Consider the following 24,283-nt stretch of genomic DNA (forward strand, 5'->3'; position numbering starts at 1 on the left):
GATGAAAAGGCAACTTTCAAAGTTCAGCTAAATGTTTTGTAAGCCAAATGTTGTGTTACTTTCCTAAGTATACTACATCAGGCAGTAAATTCTTGCCTTTTTAGTTTAAAGTTTAAAAACTCTTCTAAACTTAGGCTTTTAATTTATCAAGTGACTTTAGATGGGTCATTTAAATACTCTGTACTACCCATGAAACTATTGATAGTATTTGCTTCTAAAGGAATGCTCATATCATTCATTGAATACCAGTTATGTCTCTGAAACCATGTTAAATACTAGGGCTTCAGTAATAAATTATATAATCCCTGCCTTGCAGGACCCCCGTTAGTAAACCATTAAGATATAAGACAGTGGAATTTCTCTTGTGGTACAGCGGGTTAAGGATTAAGGATCCAGTGTTGTTACTGCAATGACTTGGGTTGCTGCTGTGGTTCAGGTTTGATCCCTGGCCCAGAATTTCCACATGCTAGAGTGTAGCCAGAAGGATAAATAAAATAAGATATAATGCAGTAACTATTATGATAGAGGTAAGTTTAGGAAAGCATGAAGTATATGAAAGAATTCAGGTGAGGAAAAGAGGAAGGGTTAGGAAAAATTTCTTGAATGAAGTCAGTCAAATCCAGTCTGTCTTAAAAGTGAAGAAGCCTTAAAAGTCACTGTATTTGGAAAACTGGCAATATTTCATGAATCTAACCAAAAAATGAGTAATTTTTTTGAGAATGATGTTAGGAAGAATATGGTGGGCTGGATGGGTAGACAAAGCTCAGATCACAAGGGGCTTAATTGCGAATTTGAGTTTCTTAAGAAAATTGTTTAGATTTTATGTGATGAAAAAAGTCAGTGTAGGAATTTGACATACTGAAGATTTTTGGGGACTCCTGAAAACTGCGCATAGTTTATTGGAAATGGGTGAGATTAGAATGGCAAAACCATTTAGAGACCAGTTTCCATTATGGAATAGTAAGTAAGAAATTTGCTTTATTTTCTCTTAAGGAAATTTCGTTAACTCCATTCAAACAGCGTTTGCTGCTGGTATTGGCTGGCTGATCACTTTTTGTTCCAAAGGAGGAGGTAATATTTGTTATCTCATTATGATGAAGAGACTATGACATTTGATTTTCAGTTGACAATCTTTGTTTTTCTAAATTTACTGAGATAAAATTGACATAGAACCTTCTATAACTTTAAGGTATACAAACTGTTGATTTGATACACTTAGATGTTGCAAAATGATTACCACTGTAGCCTTAACACCTAATTCTGTTATGAAATTAATTACTATTTATTTTTTGTGATGAGAACAGTTAAGATCTGTTTTTTTTCAGTGACTTCCAAGTATTTAATACAATGTTATTAGCTATATGCTGTACATTAGATCCCCAGAAACTATTAATCTTATAACTAGAGATATGTACCCTTAGACTAGGTGAAAATCTTAAGTATGCTACTATAACTGATTATTTAATACTTCAGAGTTCTATTTATACCCAGTTATAATTTTTTAATTTAATGAATATTTACCTTTTTTATTGTTTTATACCTACAGTTATAAAATTATTAATTTCTTGTGGTTGCTGAGGGGGAGGGAATGGAATGCCTGGAAGTTTGGGGTTATTAGATACAAACTATTGCATTTGGAATGGATAAGCAATGAGATTCTGCTGTATAGCACAGGGAACCATATATCTAGTCACTTGTGATGAAACATGATGGAGAATAATGTGAGAAAAAGAATGTGTGTGTGTGTATATATGTATGACTATCTATACATATACATTTACGTAGTCATGTATACGTATGACTGGATCACTTTGTTGAACAGCAGAAATTGACAGAACATTGTAAAATCAACTATAATAGAAAAAATTAAAATCTTGCAAAAACTCTTTCTTCTTTCAAGGTATAGATTTATAATATTGTGTTAATTTCAAATGTAAAGCATAGTGATTCATAATATTTGTTTTTTTGTGGATTATATTCCAGTATAGGTTATTACATGATATTGGGTATAATTCCCTGTACTATACAATAAATCCTTATTGCTTGGCTATTTTATGTATGTAGTTTATATCTCTCAATCCTAGACTCTTAACGTATTCCTTCTTCCCTCTCTCTTTCCCCTTTGGTAACCATAAATTTGTCTTCTGTGTCTCTTTTTCTTTTTTGTATATAGATTCATTTGTATTATTTGTTAGATTCCACATGCAAGTGTAGCATATATTTGTCATTCTCTGTCTGACTTCACTAAGTTATAATATTCTCTAGGTCCATCCTTGTTGCTGCATATGTCATTATTTCATACTTTTCATGGCTGAATAATATCCATTTTATCTGTACCATATCTTCTTAAACCAATTGTCTGTTGATGAGCACTTGAGTTGTTTCCATGTCTCGGCTTTTGTAAATAGTGCTCCTGTGAATACTTGGTGCATTTATCTTTTCATATTAGAGGGTTGTTTTGTTTTGCTTTCTGGATATATATATATACATACCAGGAGTGGGATTGCTGGATCATATGGTAGCTCTGTTTTTAGTTTTTTTTAAGGAACCTTCATTCTGTTTTCCATGGTGGCTACACCCACTTACATTACCAACAACAGTGTAGCTGTTCTTTTTCTCCATACCCTTTCCAGCATTTGTAATCTGTAAGACTTAATAATGATGGCCATTCTGATTAGTGTGAGGTGATACCTCATTATAGTTTTGATTTGCATTTATTTAATATTTGCATTTATTTAATAATTAGTGATGTTGAATATATTTTAATGTTCCTGTTAGCCATGTGTATGTCTTCTTTGGAGAAATATCTATTTAGGTCTTCTGCTTATTTTTTGATTGGGTTGTTTGTTGTTTGTTTTTTCATTACTGAGCTCTATTTTTTTTATATTTTGGAAACTAAGCCCTTGTCAGATCGTTTGCAGATATTTTCTACCAGTTGTAGTTTGTCTTTTTGTTTTATTGATGATTTCCTTTACTGTGAAAAGGTTTTATTAGTTCCCATTTGTTTATTTTTGCTTTTATTTCTTTTGCCTTTGGAGACCGATATATGAAAATATTGCTACAGTTTATGCCTGAGAATGTTTTGCCTATGTTCTCCTCTAGGAATTTTATGGTATGATGGGATGCCTTATATTTAGGTCTTTATATTGTTTTGTATATGGTGTGAGGGAGTATTCTAATTTTGTTGATTTACGTGTAGCTGTCCAGTTTTCTAACACCATTTGTTGAAGAGACTTTTTTCTATACTCTTGCCTCTTTTGTTGTAGATTAATTGGCCATAGTTGTATGGGTTTATTTATTTCTGGGCTTTCTCTTCTGTTCCATTGATTGATCTATATGTCTGTTTTTGTACCGATACCACACAGTTTTGATTACTGTCTTTGCTATATACTGTGAATTCAAGAAGTGTTATGCTTCCAGCTTTGTTCTTTTTCCTCAGAATTGCTTTAACAGTTCTTGGTCTTTTGTGATTTCATATAAATCTTAAGATTATTCCAATTCTGTGAACAGTGTCATGAGTATTTTGGTAGAGATTGCATTAACTCTGTAGATTGCTTTGGGTGGTGTGCCCATTTTAACAACATTAATTCTTCCCATGTAAGAGAATAGGATATCTTTCCATTTCTTTGAATCGTCTTCATTTCCCTTTAACAGTGCATTTTCATTTTCACTGTGTAGGTATTTCACCTCCTTGGTTACTAGGTTACCAGGTTATTCCAAGGTGGTTTTTTTTTATGTGATGTTAAGTGGGATTTTTTTTTTTATACTTGTATTTCATCTGTAGTTTATAGAAACATGACAGATTTCTGTGTGTTAATCTTGTATCCTGCCATTTTACCTAATTCCTTTATTAATTTTAATACTTTTTGAGTGAAGATTTTAGGGCTCTCTATATAGAGTATCATCCTCTTCCTTTCCAATTTGAATACCTTTTATTTCTTTTACCTGTGTGATTGCTATGGCTAAGAATTCTAATACTCTGTTGAATAGAAGCTGTGAGAGTAGGCATACTGGTTTTGTTCCTGAATTTAAAAGGAAGGCTGCTAGCTTTTCACAGTTGAGTATTATGTTGGCTGTGGGTTTATCATAAATGCCCTTTATTGTGTTGAAATATATTCCCTCTACACACACTTTGGTGATGAGAGTTTTTATCAAGAACGGATATTAAATTTTATCAGATGCTTTTTCTGCATCTGTTGAGATGATCATGTGGTCTTTGTCTTTCCATTTGTTAATGTAGTGTATCACATTGATTTATTTGCATATGTGGAACCATCCTAATGATCTGGAATGAATCCATCTTGATCTTAGTGTATGAGCTTTTTAAGGTGTTGTTGGATTCAGTTTGCTAATATATTGTTGATAATTTTTTTCATCTATATTAATCAAAGATACTGATCTGTAAATTTATTTTTTGTGGTATCTTCATCTAGTTTTGATATCAAGGTAATAGTGGCCTTGTGGGATGAATTTGGGAGTGATCCCTCTTGAATTTTTTTGGTATAATTTGAGAAGGATAGAAATAAATTCTTCAGTGAAGCCATCTGGTCTTGGACTTTTGTTTGAAGACTTTTTTTTTATTATTATTACAGATTCTATTTTATATCTAGTGATCAGTCTGTTCAAACTGTTTCTTAGTCAAGGCAACTGTATGTTTCTAAGAATTTGTCCATTTCTCCTAGACTGTCCAATTTGTTGGCGTATAACTGTTCATTGTATTCTTTGATTTTTTTTCTATTTCTGTAGTGTCAGTTATTTCTCCTCTTTTCTTCTTGATAAGCCTGGCTTGTTATTGATTCTTTTTTTTCTTTCTCCTGGTCATTTTTATTTATTTCTTTCTGATCTTTAAATTTCATTCTGCTGACTTTGGGATTTGTTGTTCTAATTCTTTTAGGTGGTTGGAGAGGTTGTTCATTTGAGATTTCTCTTGTTTTTTTTTTTTTTTTGAGGAAGGACTATATTGTTATGAACTTCCCTGTGAGAATTGCTTTTGTTGCATCCCATAGATTTTGTAATACTGTGTTTTCATTTTCCTTTGTCTCAAGGTATTTTCCAGTTTCTTCTTCGATTCCATTTTTGACTCATTAGTTTCTTGGTAGCATGTTGTTTAGCCTCCACGTATTTGTTCTTTTCTCATTTTTCTTTCTGTAGTTGTTTTCTGATTTCATACCATTGTGCTCAGAAAAGAAGCTTTAAATTACATGTGTCATCTTAAATCTCTTGAGCCTTGCTTTGTGACCTAGTATGTACTCTGTCCTAGAGAACATTCCATATGCACTTGAAAGAGTATGAATTCTGGGCAGGGGGGTTGGATGTAGTGTCCTGTAGAAATCTATTAAGCTCAACTGGTCTACTGTGCCATTTAAAATGGTTGTTGCCTTATTGATTTTCTGTCTGGATGACCTAGCCATTGATGTGCATGGGGTGTTAAAGTCTCCTACTATTGTATTCTTTTCTCTTTTTTTTTTCTTTTTTGTCTTTTTAGGGCTACACCCACAGCATACAGAGGTTCCCAGGGTAGGGGTCAAATCAGAGCTGTAGCCTCCGACCTATGCCACAGCCACATCACATCTGAGCTGCATCTACACCCTGCACCACAGCTCATGGCAACACCAGATCCTTAACCCACTGAGCGAGGCCAGGGATCAAATCTGCATCCTCATGGATACTAGTCAGATTCGTTTCTGCTGAGCCACAGCAGGAGCTGCTACTGTATTATTTTCACTTTCTCCCTTTATGTGTGTTAGAATTTGTGTCATATATTTAGATGTTCCTATATAGTGTGTATATATGTTATATTCTCTTCTTATATTGATCTCTTTGCCATTATTTAATGCCCTTTGTCTGATACAGGTGCTGCTACCTCTTCTTTCTTGTCACTTCCATCTGCACAAAATATCTTTTTCCTTCACTTTCAGTCTGTGGGTGTCTTTCACCCTGACATTAGTCTCTTGCAGGCAGTATATTTTAGGTTCTTTTTTTTTTTTTTTTTTAATCCAACCAGCCACTTTTTTGATTAGAGCATTTAGTCTGTTGACATTCAAAGTAATCATTAGTAGGTATGTACTGAAGACCATTTTAATTGTTATTTTCCAGTTGTTGTCATAGTACTTCTTTGCTTATTTCTCTTTTTTCTTTTGGTCTGATAATTTTCTTTTGTAGCATGTGTGGGTTCCTTTCTTTTTTGGTTTCTGTGACTCTGTTGCATGTTTTCGATCTGTGGTTACCATAGAGTTCATGTCTGTTGACCTATAACTAACATGCTTTAAACTGATATTCATCCAAGTTCAAAAACATTCTAAAAGGTGTACATATTTTTACTCCCCTCCACCATGTTTTATGATTTTGATGTCTTGTCTTAACATCTTCATGCTTTTCCTTTTACTGTTTATTGTAGTTACTTGCTTTTACAAATTTTTTTGATTGTTTACATACTGGTTGTTTTGTAATCTTCAATCCTTACCATATATTTGCCTTTCCTATTGTGGTTTTTCCTTTCCTATAGTCTCACTGCTTTTCTATTTAGAGAAGACCCCGAACTGAATTCTTGCAGTTTGTGCTTGTCTGAGAAATTCTTTATCATTCCTTCTATTCTAAATGATAATCTTGCTGTGTAGAGTATCATAGCTTGCAGGTCTTCCTTTTCAGAACTTTGAATATATCATGCCACTTCCATTCTGGCCTGTGAAGTTTCTACAAAGAAATTAGCTCATAGATTTATGGGGGTTCCCTTTACATGACACTTTTTCTCCTGATGCCTTTAAAATCCTCTTTTTATTTTTAAATTTTACTATTTTAATTGTGACATATCTTGTTCTGAGTCAGTTTGGGGTCATCTTGTTTGGGACATTTGGTACCTCTTGTGCTTGGATATCTGTTTCCTTCTTTAGATTTGGGAAATTTTCAGCCATAATTTCTTCAAATACATTTTGATCTGTTCTTTCTCTCTCTCTCTCTCTCTCCTTCTAGAACTGGTTATGCATAGTTTTGCACGTTTTATTCCATAAATTTCACATTTCTTTTTTTTAATTTGTCTTTCTGTCTGCACTTCTGATAAGGTGATTTCTATTATTGTCTTCCACATTACTTATTCATTCTTCTGTGCCCTTTAGTCAGCTGTTCATTGATTCTTTTTTTTTTTTTTTTTTGTCTTTCGTCTTTTTTTGTTGTTGTTGTTGTTATTGTTGCTATTTCTTGGGCCGCTCCCGCGGCATATGGAGGTTCCCAGGCTAGGGGTCTAATCGGAGCTGTAGCCACCGGCCTACGCCAGAGCCACAGCAACGCGGGATCCGAGCCGCGTCTGCAACCTACACCACAGCTCACGGCAACGCCGGATCGTTAACCCACTGAGCAAGGGCAGGGACCGAACCTGCAACCTCATGGTTCCTAGTCGGATTCGTTAACCACTGCGCCACGACGGGAACTCCTGTTCATTGATTCTTGATTGCTTTATTTAAAAAGTTGAATTAAGTATTTTTGAATGGTTCATCTTTATAGTTTCTAGTTCCCTGTTACAGTGATCTGCATTTATATTGATAATCTGTCTTAATTCATTTAACAATTTTATTACCACCTTTTTGAACTTGAAATCTGGTAGGCTGGTGAGCTCTGTTTCAATTTTTTTTTTCATTTTGTAAAGTTTTATTCAAGTATAGTAGATTTACATGTTGTGATAATTTCTTCTCCATAGCAAAGTGATTCAGTTATACATATACACACACCCATTCTTTTTCAGATGCTTTTTCCAAGAATATTAGGTAGAGTTCTCTGTGCTATGTAGCAAGTCCCTGTTGACCAATCCTTCCATATGCCACAATGTGCCTATGCCAGCCCACACCCCAAATCCATCCCTTCCCTGCATCTGTCCCCTTCATTAACCATAACTTTGTTTTCAAAGTCTGTGAGTCTGTTTCTGTTCAGCAGATAAGTTCCTTTGTATCCTTTTAGACCCCACACCTAAGGGATATCATATGATTTGTCTTTCACTGTTTGACTAACTTCACTTTGTATGATAATCTCTAGGTCTATCCACCTTGCTGCAAATGGTGTTATTTCCTTCTTTTTTGTGGCTGAGTAATACTCCATTGTGTATATGTGCCACATCTTCTTTATCTCCTTACTCTTTTAATTGGGAGTAGTTCCTCTGCCTTTTCATTTTATTTAACTTTCTCTGATTCCATGAATTTGGGAGAAACTATTATCTATTGTGGTCTCAAAAGGGTATTTTTTATGGGAGCATCCCTTTGTAGATTGCATGTGTACATTTCTTTGGTGCAAGTACTGATTTTGATATGGACACCAGCCGCATCTTTCTTCAGGGTGTGCTCGTTACCACCCTGAATAGGGCGTGTGATTGGATTTGGGGGATCTAAAGCCTGTGCAGGGTGTGAGACGGAACTTGTTCTTTGTTCCATGGCTGGTGTTGCCCTCTCAAGGGCTGGGTCTGGTCCCCAGATGCCCTGAGGTGGGGCTACATTCCCCTTAAATACTGCCCTGCCTGCAAAGGAAATGATTGATGAAGCAAGGCCTGTGTGCTCACAGAGGACCAATATGGCACCTGCGTAGTGTGTCTGAGGCTCTACTCAGATGCATCCCAAGGTTGTGTCCCTTCCCTTGTTGTGTTCATCCCAGTCAAGTGCAAGGCTGCAGGAATTGAGATAGATGTGCCACCACCAGAGAGCTTCTCAAAGGACCTGTGTGACCTGGATCCAAGGCTAAGCTGCTGTGTATACTGAGTAGAGCCAAAGTGCTGGTTCTTCTGGGAGACAAACTGCAGTTTCTGCTGGGAGGCAAACTGGAGGGTACTTCTGTGGTATCACCCAACTGAGTGCTGACAGAGGCCACCTCTGCCCAATCTGGATCATATCCCTGGACCCCTAGACTGACTTTGTAGCCAGACTGAGTCTTTTTCCAAGGGTGGGTTGGCCCAGATCTTGTGCCAAACTGTGGTGTAGAGTGCACAGGGATGGGGTATTCACATGGCTCAGATTGGAGAGTTTGACAAGGGGCAGCTACCAGTGCAAAGCTCTCTCCACCATGATTGTTGGTAAGCCAGCACACATGCACTCCTCATGAGTAGAATCTGGGCTTCTCTAGCCCTTCTCTCTGTCCCAGTGGTTCTCCCAGCAGCCAAGGGTACTTGTCTCCTCCTTGCAGGACCCCAGGACTGGATACCCAGTCTGTAGCTCAGCCCACTTGCTCCCTACAGTGAGGGTCTGGTCTGCCTGTGGGGACCTTCTCTTCCTTTTCACATCACACTCGGGCAGAGGTTTCCAACTCAGGCCTTTTCTATTCTACCTGGTTTTATGGAAATCTTTTTTGCACCTTTGGTGGGTTTTTTTTTTTTTTTTTTTGGTCTTTTTGCCTTTTCTAGGGCTGCTCCCACAGCACATGGAGGTTCCCAGGCTAGGGGTCTAATTGGAGCTATAGCCGCCGGCCTACGCCACAGCCACAGCAATGCGGTATATGAGCCGCGTCTGTGACCTACCACACAGCTCACAGCAACACCGGATCCTTAACCCACTGAGCGAGGCCAGGGATCAAACCTGCAACCTCATGGTTCCTAGTCAGATTCTTTAACCACTGCGCCACGATGGGAACTCCTTTTTTGCAACTTTGATTGTACAGTATTTCTGCCATTTTTTCCATTAGAATTATTCCACGTGTAGATGTATTTTTGATGTGTTTGGAGAGGTGAGTTCCACGTCCTCTGTCTCCATCATCTTGATCTCTCCTCTGAAATTACTAACTTCTTAAAGTACCATTTATAGTTTATGTTTGGGCAAATTTTTCAAATTTATTATACTCCTGGTAAATTGTACCATCAGATAGATAAAAATGTTTTTGACACTTTGAAAAAATAATTTGTTGACAAATACAACCCTCCCAAAATAATGATTTTTTTTTGCAGTTTTTTATTTTCCCTATTTTCATATCAAAAATGAACACATTTGCCTCATAAATTTGAAGATGATTTTCCAATTCTGGGGAACTTTCCCCTAGTAAAATCAAGCCGAAAGTACATTACCCTATACAAATGGTGAACTCTATTTAGGCAGTAGGACTTTTCCCCATACTTTGCCTCTCAGCCTTTATGCTGCTGTGTTGAAAAGGTATTAACTTCAACTGAAATCAACCACTCACCTCATCTGGTAAGGCCCTTCTTTTTTTTGGTTTTGTTTTGTTTTTCCTTTTTTGTCTTTTTAGGGCTGCACCCGCAGCATCCAGAGGTTCCCCGGCTAGGAGTCAAATTGGAGCTGAAGCTGTCAGCCTACGCTACAGCCACAGCAATGCTGGATCCAAGCTGTGTCTGCGACGTACACCACAGCTTATGACAACGCCAGATCCTTAACCCACTGAGCAATGACAGGGATCAAAACCACATCCTCATGGATACTAGTCAGGTTCATTAACTGCTGAGCCACATCGGGAACTCCTGGTAAGACCCATCTTAAGGAAGTTATTGCTTTGCAGCAAAAATTGCCTGATCACCCCTAAACTTTGTCATTGAAGAGTTTTGTCTTATTTTGGCCTAATGCACATGTTTCTGTCCATTCCACAAGTAAAGAAGACTTAAAACTTTCTGATACTATCTTACTTGCACCACAGGTAGATTGGTTTTGCCTCTCTTAGTAAGCTCTTAAATGATACATGTTCTTCTAAATCTGTCTCATATCCTAGGATTCATATTTATAGAACTTCCATAAATATGGTGAAAAAACTATTTTAAGATTATACTGTATTTTAAGAATTTTATATTTACAGTTATCAAATAGGTCTATTGCATTTTATTACTCCAAATCATGACATCCTTTGTATAAAGGAGACTGTTGATAGGGGAAATTGGAAAATAAGATCCTAAAGAGTGTTTGTGAGGGAATTCCTTCTTTTTTCTTTAGCTAGAAATCCTGAGTAATGAGAGAGAATGAGAGTGAAGAGAGGGGGAGAGGAGAAGGGAGGGAAACAGGTGTGGGGAGGAAGGAAAATGAGACTTCGACCTGTGTGTCTACCAAGTAAATAAAGGTCTCAATATTTACCAGCACAGCCCAATTAATAGCCTTAGAATCAACATGATAGTTTGGAGGAATGGTGAATGAAAGTATAGACTTAATAAAGCTGAAATTGCCTCATAAATTTTTTTTCCCCCTCCCAGATTGTTTGACTTCACAGACACGTCTCAGGTTAAGTGGTATGTTGGTAAGCATCAGTTATTTTTAAAACTATCACCATTGTTAAGAAACATTTAAAAACTGATTCCACATGTTTTCTTTGGTCATTTCTTGAACACTTAACTCACTTGTTGGTGACCTTTCTTGTTTTCTGATAAGTGTGTTCATAAGTATAAGTTTCTAATTAGCTAAGTTTAGGACATTTTAACATGTGCTTTTGCTGTCATTCACTTCTTAATATTCTATAATTTACTTACGAGTTCCTCTTTAATCAGAGAGTTACAGTGTTTTTGTCATTTCCAAACTTCATTTTTTTTGTGTGGTTTTTTGTTTATTTAGCTCTTAAGATATTATGGTCAGGGAGTACAGTCTGTGTTGTTATTGTAACACTATTGAAGCTTCCTTTGTGGGTTAAAGTTTGCCCCTTACTGTCCTGTTTATACTTGAAAATATTTCCTATGTATGTTAGGTATAGTTTATTAATCTATTAGATCAAATTTGTTGATCATGTTTTTCAAATTTGCATCATTTTTCGAGTGGTCTTTTAAAAGTTTAATTTACAAGTAGAAAAGTTGTGGTTTTGCTAAATATATATCTTTTTAACCTTTTCTTCCACTTATAGCACTACCTGTTTTTTGTTTCTTTCCATTTTAGGATGGTCTTGTTAATGTAGGATGGATGGACTGTGCCACCCAGGACAACCTTTGTAAAAGTTTAGATATTACAACAAGTACTACTGCCTATTTTCCTCCTGGAGCCACTTTAAATAACAAAGAGAAAAGCAGTATTTTGGTATGAATTGTTTTAATCTCTTTATGTATAAACATATACATTCAGATATATCATTTTATAAACAGTGAGAAACAAAGAATATGTTTATATCATCTAATTATAGAACATTAATTATTTAGAACAAATATTTAATTTCTGGGATCCTCTTTAATATGCACTTCCATTTATAAAACTCAGCTATAAGGATTATTTTTAAACTGGCATAAACCATTGTACTTTTAAAACCCAAAGGTATGGAATACATTCTTAGTTTATTAAATGATTATTTACTGGTTTCATTTATTTACATATTTTCAAAAGTTAAAATATACATCATTGGTTTGGGGTGGAATCTGGTAACTGTTTTATTAAAGTATCTTGTTTGATTCTGATATAAACTCAATTTGACAATCTATTGGTGTGGTTCACCTCCCTAATTTTATGAATGAGGAAGCTGAGGTCCAAGGTAGTTATCAACGAGCTGAGACAAATACCTGGGATATCAGATTAGTCCCTATGGAACCTCAGAAGAAAAGAAAACTTTAATTAATTATGTGACATACTTCCTATAGTTTTCTAAATTTTAATTTTTTTGATGTTGATAAAGATTACACATTTATTACATAAATTTACATATGGTACATAAATGTATAAAGAAAGATGCAAAATTCATTAAAGCTAAATCACCCATTGGCAAGCATCATCAAATCTTGGTACATACCCTTCTAGATCTCTGCTTATGTACGCATGCAATTATAGCTTCATGCAGACAACTTACCAGTTTTATATTTGGCCAAGACCTCTGCTCCACTCCAAACATAGATATCCTACAGCCTGTTCAGTATCTCCCCTTGAATATTAATTGATGTCTCAAACTTAGTTGTCTATAACTATACTCCTGCTGTTTCCCCATAAACCTGCTCCAGTTTTCCCCCATCTCAGTTGATGAAAATGTCGTCTTTTATCATTAAGGCCAAATACCTTGGAGTCATTCTTGACTCCTCTTTTTCTCATACCCTATAACCTATACCCCATTCATTAGGAAAATCTGTGTCTCTGTCTTTAAAATCTTTCCATAAGCCACCTCCACTGCTACCAGAGCACTTAACACCTTATAATGTACACTATAATTTACTTATTTACTCTCTCATTATTTTCTCCTGCAGTAAATTTTTGGTTTGAATTTTCCTTTGTTAAATCCCAAATGCCTAGAAGAGTACTAGTACTTAAGTACTATATTTAGTGCCTATTTATGTGCCTTATGCTGTGTGTGTCCCCGAATAGTAATGTATACAAAAAATCCTATAAATTTATACATCAATCACAAATAAATCAATTCCTGAATAGTCATCCATTGACTACAGGTGACATACTTAATCAGTCCTCTCTTGGATTAATTATCTATATACTTAAGTTGTTTCTACTTTTTCATGATTATAAGCACTGTTGTAATAAATTATCTTGTTCACCTTTGTACACTTCTTCCATTATATGTTTAGTATGTGATGCAGTAGTTTTAAATTCATGTTGCCAGATTGCCCTGAGAAAAGCTGGATTTATTTACACCTGCCATCAGCATGAAGATTACCTGTATGCTGGCCAACACTTAATTCAGGCTCTTGACTTCAGTACACAATCTCCTATTTTAGTGAGATATTTGGGTGTTTTGATATAAAACAACAAGCTCAGATATGACCTTAGTAAATATAAAGGAGTGATACTAGAAATGTGATCACACAGAGTGATGAATTAGAAGTCCTTATCTCTCCTATAAGCATTCAAGTTTTTAAAAATGTAAAATACTATGCTGGCTAAATATGTCTGGCAGATGAAATTCAGAGGCTAGACAATACCTTTATAGGTGTAACTGCCAGATTTTACTCTTAACTCAAAGATGTTTATAGTGAGGTTGTGTGGATCTATAATTTACTGTTTATATAAGCTGCTATAGGTATATTTTTAATAAAATTTTCTTGATGAATGTGACTAAAGTGAATGAGCTATAATACTGAGGCACAAGTTTTTTGTTTTGACCTTTTAAGCCCTTTGATAAATTATTTCATAAGTTTTTGAGAATATGCTGTAGATTTTTTTTAAGCAGAAAAGCTGAGTTTTTTGTTCTTATGTTATAGACATTATTTCTATCCATATAATTATTCTCTTGTCAAACACAATTAAACTGTGAATACAGTGGTAGTTCCTACAAGTTTTTAATGAAATTTTAGGTCTTTCGAGTAATATTTGAACTGTCAAAGTTTATAATTAAAGGTATACAAGTAGATATAGAGTTCTATGAGAAAAATATCCTGAGGATAAAATTTGGACAGAAATAAAGATTTATTAGAATTGAAATATGCCTATTTCTTTTGTTTGTATTTTAAATAATCAGCCTAGATCTAAAATATATTTAAAATAAATCTATCAATATATTTTACTCTACCAAACTCAGGTGGTTTGGTTTTTAGACGTTATTTCTAAAAACCTCCATAATAAGCAAGGCCTATTCCAGTCTTCCAGTAATAAATTGTTCTTATCTTAATTCCTATTACTGATTGGGGTAGGAAACATCTTAGATCATCAAATATTCTAGTTTTTTTAACAATTTTTAAAGAATTTGTAATGCATTGTCATTCTGTAAAATATGGTTGGCATTTAAGTTAAACTGAACATAATATAGCTTTTTTTCCAATGAACCAGAGGTGACTCTGGGTTATTTTGAGGATTATCATAGAATATGCAGCATAGTTAATGGAAAATTCCAGGTAAGAAAATACCTAATAATGACCTAATAATGAAATTTATTTTACATCACTTTTTTTTTAAAGAAACAAGCCTGTTATACAGCTTTTTAATAATTGCCAAAATATGACAAACTCTCTCTCTTTTTTTCTTTTTTTTGGAAAAGGACAATGTTTTGAATAATTAGCTTGAAAACTTTAACCTCTATGATTTTTTCTTTTCCCCAAACTGAAAACTGAAAAAAAAAAAACAAAGACACTAAAATAAACAGACATTGATTACAAAGATTACAATGTATTGTCTTTTATTCTAGTTTCTTAATTCTTTGGATGCTAAAGAAATATATTTGGAAATAATGCATAATCTTCCAGATTTTGAACTACTTTCAGCAAACACACTAGAGGTAATATTTTTATTCATAATGAAAAGTAATAAATGTTAGTAACATTTCAGATCCTTTTTGTTTTTCTTTTTGTTTTGGTCTTTCTAGGGCTGCTCTTTGGCGTATGGAAGTTCCCAGGCTAGGGACCGAATCGAAGCTGTAGCTGCCAGCCTACACCACAGCCCAGCATCGCCACATCCAAACAGTGTCTGAGACCTATACCGCAGCTCAGCAATGCCGGATCCTTAACCCACTGAGTGAGGCCAGGGATTGAACTCGCATTAGCATCCTCATAGATAATAGTCGAGTTCATTACCACTGAGCCACAATGGGAACTCCCAAATCCTAAGATGTTAAAATCAGCATTGGCTTTCAGAGAGAAAGTAGCAGTTTCAAAGGATTTTATCTAGAAAAGATTTTATGTATATATAAAGGATTATATATATGTATAGAGGAATTTATATATATTATATAAATATATATGTATGTATGTGTATGTGTATGTATATATATAGCATACATATATGTGTATGTGTGTGTGTGTATATATATATATATATATATATATATATAGTATCAGTTGATTCTAGATTAATGCTAGAGTTGCTGGGTTATGGGGTTGCAACTTCAGGGTGGCTTTGTAGTTAGGGAACACCTAACTAGTCCTGAAGGTAGGTTTTGTGAGAATGCCAAAAGCAAGATTTTTATCACAAATCAACTTTGGATCTAATCTGGAACTTCATGTTCTCACTTATAGAACTATTTATATTGTTCACTGAGAATTAGGAAGCAACTTTAGAAATAATTCAGGTTGTACTAGAATCAGTTTTTTTTCTACTTATTGATCCCAGAGTTTTCTAACTATATCCTTACCAAACATTTTGTTAAACCTGAAAAATCTGACTTCCCCAGCTTTCAACTTTTTCGCTGTCATTAAAACTATATATTTATTTCTTGGCACAGTCATCTTACTGTAAGATGTTATAATTTAGTGACTCTTTTCTGTAATATTTAGTTGATTTATATAGCATTATTCCAAATAAAGTATAAATTTTAGGCAGTATTTAGAAGTAATGGGTAGGATAGTTATTAAGTCAAGGGAATAAAAATTAGAATTCTTAGGATTTCCTATCTCTGACTTTTTTATCATTTTTCTAAATCACTTTCAAGGATCGTTTGGCTCATCATCGGTGGCTCTTATTTTTTTACTTTGGAAAAAATGAATTTTCAAATGATCCTGAGTTGAAGAAACTAAAAACTCTACTTAAAAATGAACATATTCAAGTAAGAAAATGTATTCTGCCTAGTTTTCTGCTGTGTACTTTCTTTTTAATCTAGTACATAATATGTTTTAAGTAACAGAAAAATATTCACTTGAAATTCTAGATTGAGAAACCTTAAATGCTTTTGTTCTTCTGTTTTCTTTTTTCTATTAAAAACTAAAATACCTGAAAAAAGTCAACTTTCATTTCTCAAGTATTTGCTATATGATAAATCTGTATTATACAGTTTTTCTGAAATACATACAAGGTATCCACCCCTTTTTAAAATTCCTATTTCTTTATGGAGTTCCTCCTGTGGCACAGTGGGTTGAGAATCTGACTGCAGTGGCTCAGGTTACTGCAGATGCATGGGTTCAGTCTCTGGCCCAGCACCGTGGGTTAAAGGATCTTGGTGTTGCCATAGCTGTGGTGTTGGTGGCAGCTGTGGCTCAGATTCAGTCCCTGGCCCGGGAACATCCATGTGCCATGGTTGCAGCCAGAAAAGAAAAGATTCTTATTTTTTTGTGTAGTTCATGCTCATTATTTTAAATTAAGATGTATATAAATAAACACAAAAATAAATTAAAATAGATACCTAAAAATTACCCATATTTTCACCACTATTAATAATCCTAAGAATTTACTGTATAATCTTTCAAAACTTTTTTTATATATGTGGGCATATGTATGTTGTTTGCACACATGCTCATATTGTAACAGTCATTGTAGTAGACACACATGTAAATTTACATGTATACTTTTTAAGCAAAATTTTTTCACTATATTCTCTTATGTAAAATCTTCCATTCAATGATACAAACTTTTCCACATACTAGTGAAATGTGTTTGTGTATATGTGTATGTGGTTATGTGTGTATCAATTCTCATCCTAAAGACTAAGCAGTATTTCACTCTATAGTTACATATACTGCAAACATGACTTTTTGAACCAAAGTTACATATTTTTAAAAATTTTTATCCTCATTACTACAGTCCTAGAAAGCTTATATCAGTTTATATTCTTACTGACAGCATATGAGTAACAATTTCTCTGCACCAGTGCCAACCCTTTCTTTATAATCAGCAGTATTTCAATAGGCCAAAAGTGTTGTTAATATTACTTATTTATTTGCTTTTTACTTTATTTTTTTTTTGTATGTCTCTGCCCCACTTTTTTCTCCTGATGGGATATTCATCTTTTAATTTTTTAGTGGATCCTCTTAAATGATGCAAATATTTTTTCTTGGTTTATCATTTGCCTACTAGGTTTTTGCCCCCCACACTGTTTGAAAATGTCAACCCTTTGCTAATATATCTGCTTCTACAGTCTTACTCAAGAAGTTCTCTCTCTCTCTCCTCCACCCCAAGATTATATAAACATCCTCTACATTTTTAGAATGGTGGATTTCTTAAACAATATTTTCTTGGAAATTTTCTCAGATTTTTAAAATCTCTCAGGCATTTTTTTTTTTTAATTTAGTTTCATCGTTAAATGTAAACTAATGACTTCTGTCTCTTATTTTCATGGTCTGTTAACTTCTGTTTAGAAACTGTGTTAGAGCAATGTCATTTGGGGGTTATCCCATGAATATTTAATTGAATGGATAAGATTGTGACAGATTGAACCTTCTCTTTCTACTTTAGGTTGGCAAGTTTGACTGTTCCTCTGCACCAGACATCTGTAGTAATCTCTATGTTTTTCAGCCATGTCTAGCAGTATTTAAAGGACAGGGAACCAAAGAATTTGAAATTCATCATGGTAAGAAGGGGAAAAATGATTAAAAATTCTTTATTTTCAAGTAGTAATTTTTAATTATACTTTTTATCTTGTTTTATATAGATGTTATAAATAACTATGCTTTCATTTATTAGTAAATTGTTTCTTGCGGGAAAATATATTTTGGATTATGTATAGTTCTTTTTAATATACCTTACTCTTCTTTTTAAAATAAATCCGTTTTTTCTACACAATATTTCGATCAGTGTTTTCAGCGAAAACTCTGGTGACATGTCAAGCTAGTGAGGAATTTAAGGGTCTTTCTTGATGACACAAGCCACACCTACAGTTTCCATTCCAGTGTGCCAAATGTAGCATTTCACCCATTATGGTTAATGTCTAGACAGTCTTTTGGATTTTTCCGACATTCAACAACCAAACATCTCCATTAACTGCTTTGTTATCAATCTTGAAGTTATAATTATAGTTCTGTGTTTCTTGGGACTTTAGCCCTCTATCATGTAAATACAGTTCCCTTCCTAGGGTTTGGGAAACATGATCATACCTGCCCTGAAAAAGGTCAAATGTAGCGAAAGAGACATACAAATTGCTACTGTCACACAGTTAGTAAATAACAGATATTGATATTATACTTATCATGTGCCAAGCACTCTTAGGTGTTAGAAATATAAAGCTGAAAGACATGGACTCTACTTTAAAGAGGTTTAAAATATCATCTAGTAGGTTAAGAGGATGGAGATTTATGAGAAAATATGAAAACTGTTGTAATGGCCATTATGTATAAATTATAAGATCAAATAAAGGTGAGGAGATGATGTTTGAATTGAGGTAACATTTGAATGCTCAGTTTCCCAAAACAAATATAGAAAAGAAGTGAGGCCCTGTAGGCTGAAGGAACTATGTGAGCAAAGACTTGACAAGATAAACTTACAGTAACTACGGATTATTCAGTACATGTTTATTCAAAACATTTAATCAAATGTTTTTTTAATGGCTTTTGCATATTTTGCATTTACATATTTATGTTCACAACAGTCTAACAAAGGAGAAAACTGAGATTCAGAAAGATAAAGTTACTTCCCCATGTCAGATAACTAGCAACTGATACATTTTGTGTCAGAACTTGTTTTCCTAGGCTTATAGCTGTGCTGAACTGTGCCACATCCTGAAAGTGCTAGAACTGACCTAAGTTTTACTAATGGAGTTCTGTTCTTTATCACTTCTGAAGTGTTTTTCAGATTCTCCCTCTATTCTATGCTTGCTGCCTCATTTCATCTTCATCAGTCCTTCATCTGCTATAATATCCTTTAATGCAATGCCTGTCTCGTAGCATTTTCTCTTTACAATTGTTTTATGCAGAGTTATTACCCTAGAATACCTAGAATATTTACATGTCAATTTTTGCTTTGAATCTCCTGATCTCTTTTAGAGTAAACTACGGATTCCTTAGCATAGAAGCAATGACTTTGTCTGTCTTGCTCACCACTGTATTTCCAGCACCTAAAATGCTGGTGTATAATAGGAATTCAGTAAATAGTTGTTAAATTAATAGGGTACATTCACTGTCCCCCTCTGCCTATTTTTTCAGCCTCATCTCCCACCTCTGCCCTTCCAAATAATCTTTTCTCCAACTACTTGTGGATCCTTGAAGATAGGATCTTTCCCTCTACTTGCTTCACACAAAATTTGTCTTCCTCCTGCATTGGTTATTTCTTATTGCCCCTCAAAATAACTTAGCAAACTCCAAGTCACCCTTCAAAACTTAAAGCATTTTCTGCTCTGGGAGTATTCCATGAATACTCAAGTACTTCCTTTTGTGTGTTGTCACTAACTTTATAGCATAACTTGTGTTATTTCCTTGGATTTAAATATTGTGGAGCTCCCATTGTGGCTCAGTGGGTTAAGCACCTGATGTTGTATCTGTGAGGATGTGGGTTTCATCCCTGGCCTTGCTCAGTGGGCTAAGGATCTGGCATTGCCACAAGCTGTGGCATAGGTCACAGATGTGACTTGGGTTTGGTATTGCTGTGCCTATGGCATCGGCCAGCAGCTGCAGCTCCGATTTGACCCTTGGCCTGGGAACTTGAGTATGCCACAGGTGCAGATGTTAAAAAGAAAGAAAGAAAAGAAAATAAGTAAGTAAACAAATAGGTATTGAGGTATGTACCAGTACTAGGGAGTAGGAAAGAATGTGAACTACCATTAATTTCTATCTTGAAGAACATTATGGATTGGTAGAGAAAACAGACAAGTAGATGGGCAAATTTTAAAATGTCTTTGTTTAAGCGAGTATTATCTATTTCTGAGTAGTAAATTATCCTCAAATTTAGCAGCCTAGAACGACAAACATTTATGAACTCACACAGTTTCTGGTATTTAGGAATCTGAGAACAGTTAAGCTGAGTGATTCTGGCTCAGGTTTTCTCATGAGTTTGCAGTCAAGGCAGTTAAGGGCTATAGTCACCTAAAGGTTAGACTGCGACTGGCAAATTTGGTTCCAAGCTGACTCACAGGATAGTTAGAAGACTTCAGTTCCTCACTGCATTGGCCTCTCTGTAGGGCTTGTCTCTTCTCCCAGAGTGAATGATCAGAGAGACACACAAACACAGAAGCAGTGATGTCTTTTATAATCTGATCTCAGACAAGATAAACCATCACACCCACTGCATTCTGTTGGTCACATACACCAACCCTGGCACAGCAGTAGTATGAGTGCATGAGGTAGGGGTCATTGCAGGCTGTCTTGGAGAGTGACTACCAAAGCAGATGAGTATGGGTTACATTCAGGAACAACATCCAGGAAGAGCAATTTTCTGAGGTTGGAGAAAGCAATCTCTTCATTGAGGTCTAAAGTAGAAGTAATGGTTACACAAATAAAGAGGTGTCAAACACATTTCCAAGCACTGGAACGAGCAAATGTATTCATAGACTTTGAAATTAGAAAGCGCCTCATTCATTCTTAGAAGGAATTTCTGGATAGCTGGAATATTGAGTGTTGAAATGAGACTTGAGGCTGGAGAAGGCACCAAAGGTCTTCTGTCAGGTAAAGTAATTTGGAGTCTATCCCAGAGACAGAGTAAAACATTTTAGAAAGGTGATTGGTTGCCTAGAATGAGTAGAAGCAAAATCGGAGGAAGGGAGAGCAGGTCTGATGCAGTTGTGTATGAAAGTGTCGGCTGCCTTTTCTAAATCATGGTGATGTACATGAGAAGAAGTGAACAGACTTTTTAAATACTAAGAATACAAAATCAGTATAACTTGATTATGTTTAGATGCAGGGTAATAAGAAAAGGAAGCTGAAGTTTCTGACTTGGTGAATTGGCAATTGAGTGACTGGTAGCACCATTTGGTGGGGAGGAGTTGACATGAGGTAGACACTCCCCATTCACAGTTGAGTACGGGTCTAGGACTCAGCATTAGAATTGGGACTGAAACTGTATATACAGATAATCACCATATCAATGATAACTGAAAATTTAGGTGAGGATGAACTTGTTTAAAAGTGAATAGAGAGACAAGATCAGGATTCTATAGATCATTTTCAAGGGACTGTCAAGAGGAATTCATGAAGCAGTTCAAGCAGCGGCAGCCAAAGATTTAAAAAAGGAAAATGTAGTATCAGTTATCACTTTATTTAAATATTTAGGAAAATGTTTCTTCTACTGGGCTATGAGCTCCTTAAAGAGAAGGTCTGTATTTTTTTATTTTGCATATCCAGGGCCTGACATACAGTAGGTGCTTGACTTAACATTAAGTGAATAAATCAAAGGATACATCGGAAAATGAACTGTGTACTGAGCCAAAGAAAGCTATTATTTGCCAAGCCAAGAGTGTGCTCTTCAGATAGTGGCACATCATCAAAGGGTTTTAAGCAAGGGGACAAGATGATCAGACTGTTTTTGTAACTTCCCTGAGGTAGCAATGTAGAAAATGAAGTAGTTAATAAGACAGGACAGAGAGAGTAGCTTGGTTATTTCAGTTGGTTGGACTAAATTTAAGCAGTAGCCTAAATTGGAGTGGAAGATGGTAAGAGATAGAATAGATAGAGTTTTGATATAAGAGTAATGAAAGAAGGCAAGATTGATTCTGAGAAGTCTTATTTAGGCACCTGGTGGATGATTATGCCACTGCCAAAGTAGGGAAGGTGAGAAAAGGAGCAAGAGTTTAGGGAAAAATAACTCACATTCAATTTGGATATGTTATGCCTGAATTGTTTATATGACATCCAGGTAAGTATTTCCACTGGGCAGTTAGATGTACAGATTTTTAATTCATAAAAGAAGTCTAGGCTGAAGAAACAGATTTACGAGTTAGACCATAGGAGTTCCCCTTGTGGCGCAGTGGTTAATGAATCCAACTAGGAACCATGAGGTTGTGAGTTCGATCCCTGGCCTTGCTCAGTGGGTTAAGGATCCGGTGTTGCCGTGAGCTGTGGTGTAGGTTGTAGATGCAGCTCGGATCCCGCATTGCTGTGGCTCTGGTATAGGCCAGCGGCTATGGCTCTGATTGGACCCCTAGCCTGGGAACCTCCATATGCCACAGGAGTGGCCCAAGAAATGGCAAAAAGACCAAAAAAAAAAAAAAAAAGAGTTAGACCATAATAATAGTTGAGGTAAGCAAAAAGAACTTAACACTGCCTCTGTGGATGAAAAAACTTTTCAGAGATCTTGACATTTTACCTGATCCTCCAAGAAAAAGAATAAAGGAAAGGGCTTCTCCTGGTGGTGCAAACCTAGGTATATATAGTATACAGAACACTAAACCCTCCAAAAAATAGCTTGTTTATAAGTTTATCTTCTTCTCTTTAAATATAGAATGTATTTCATATAAAAACTTTGAATTATTTCTGTGGATAAAAAGAATGAATTTTAATTTTTCTCTTTGTCTGTTTCAAAGGAAAGAAGATTTTATATGATATACTTGCCTTTGCCAAAGAAAGTGTTAATTCTCATGTTACCACACTTGGACCTCAAAATTTTCCCACCAGTGACAAAGAACCATGGCTAGTTGATTTTTTTGCTCCTGTAAGTTATGTTTATTTGTCAAATTTCAGTATTGTCAGATTTTCTTTTGTCACAGCAAAAAGACATTTTCTAGGTAACCTCTAACCATGAACATTAGAATCATGTTACCCAGTTTTGGCCACTATCACATATTTCTTCTAAGAAAGTGCTGATATACTTGGCTTTCCAAGGATGGAGTATATAAATGCATAAGAATTGCAATTAAGTATGTTTTGTCTTTCTTAGCATATTGCTTGTTGCAGAAATGGTGTGTGTTTTTTGTTTCGCTTGGCTCAGTGCCTATGAATATTTTTTTCTTTCATAGTGGTGTCCACCATGTCGAGCTTTATTGCCAGAGTTACGAAAAGCATCAAAGCATCTTTATGGTCAGCTTAAGTTTGGTACACTAGATTGTACAGTTCACGAGGGACTCTGTAACATGGTAAGGCAAAGTGTAACCAATTTATTCTAATTAATGTTTTTGTAAAATGTTTTGGCAGCCCATTGTTAAAGCAATAAAATAACTTTCAAATGTGCATCTGCATTCAGAGTAGTAACAAATTATTCAAACAAATAACCTCCCCAAGAATGCTGTAGTATTATCACTTGATTAAAACATGTATAGATAATCTGTGTGACTCAGTGTAGATAGGGTCTTATTTATGAAACTCAAGAAAAATATTTAGTTGACTTGATAAAATATGATTTTTCAATTATTCTTTTTTTTCCTCCTGTCTTTTTAGGGCTACACCTGTGGCAAATGGATGTTCCCAGAGTAGGAGTCAAATCGGAGCTGCAGTTGCCAGCTTATGCCACAGCTACAGCAACACCAGATCTGAGCCATGTCTGCGACCAACACCACAGCTCACGGCAATGCCGGATCCTTAATCCACTGAGTAAGGCCAGGGATTGAACTCATGTCCTCACGGATACTAACTAGTCAGGTTCATTACTGCTGAGCCACAATGGTAACTCCCCTTTTTTTTTAGTTTAATATTATCTTTTGTCAGTGTATAGTTTTTATTGTCTTCTAAATGTAGCTAGTAGAAATAAATTAAGCCTTTTGAAACCTTTATTTACATAAAAATAATTCTTTAGATTAATAAATGTTCATTCTTTAGTTTTAGGAAGAACTAGAAATTATAAAATATTCTTGGGGAAGAAAACTAAATCAAATCAAGCCTCCAGATATCATTGTATAGGAAATCCAGTAACAGGGG

At 35.2% G+C, this 24,283-nt stretch overlaps 1 protein-coding gene across 4 annotated transcripts in view; it reads left to right on the forward strand.

Annotated features, from left to right (window-relative positions):
* DNAJC10 (DnaJ heat shock protein family (Hsp40) member C10) overlaps positions 1 to 24,283 on the forward strand; it is a 184,309-nt gene that overhangs the window by 13,393 nt on the left and 146,633 nt on the right. For 3 of the 4 annotated variants that reach the window (XM_021076313.2, XM_021076312.2, XM_021076314.2), the window contains 8 exons: positions 994 to 1,071; positions 11,153 to 11,196; positions 11,823 to 11,960; positions 14,992 to 15,081; positions 16,231 to 16,344; positions 17,967 to 18,081; positions 22,957 to 23,084; positions 23,389 to 23,505. In XM_021076313.2, coding sequence (XP_020931972.1) covers positions 994 to 1,071; positions 11,153 to 11,196; positions 11,823 to 11,960; positions 14,992 to 15,081; positions 16,231 to 16,344; positions 17,967 to 18,081; positions 22,957 to 23,084; positions 23,389 to 23,505 — 824 coding nt within the window. Of the gene's footprint in view, positions 1 to 993; positions 1,072 to 11,152; positions 11,197 to 11,822; positions 11,961 to 14,991; positions 15,082 to 16,230; positions 16,345 to 17,966; positions 18,082 to 22,956; positions 23,113 to 23,388; positions 23,506 to 24,283 lie in introns of all 4 variants that reach the window. The other variant, XR_014829889.1, reaches the window with a different exon arrangement.

The sequence above is a fragment of the Sus scrofa genome, chromosome 15 (genome assembly GCF_054392235.1).
Source record: "Sus scrofa isolate SSC_HxYL_T2T_F1_AM1 chromosome 15, Sscrofa_HxYL_maternal_Yorkshire_Landrace_v2.0, whole genome shotgun sequence".
In the NCBI taxonomy this organism is placed as follows: Eukaryota; Metazoa; Chordata; class Mammalia; order Artiodactyla; family Suidae; genus Sus; species Sus scrofa.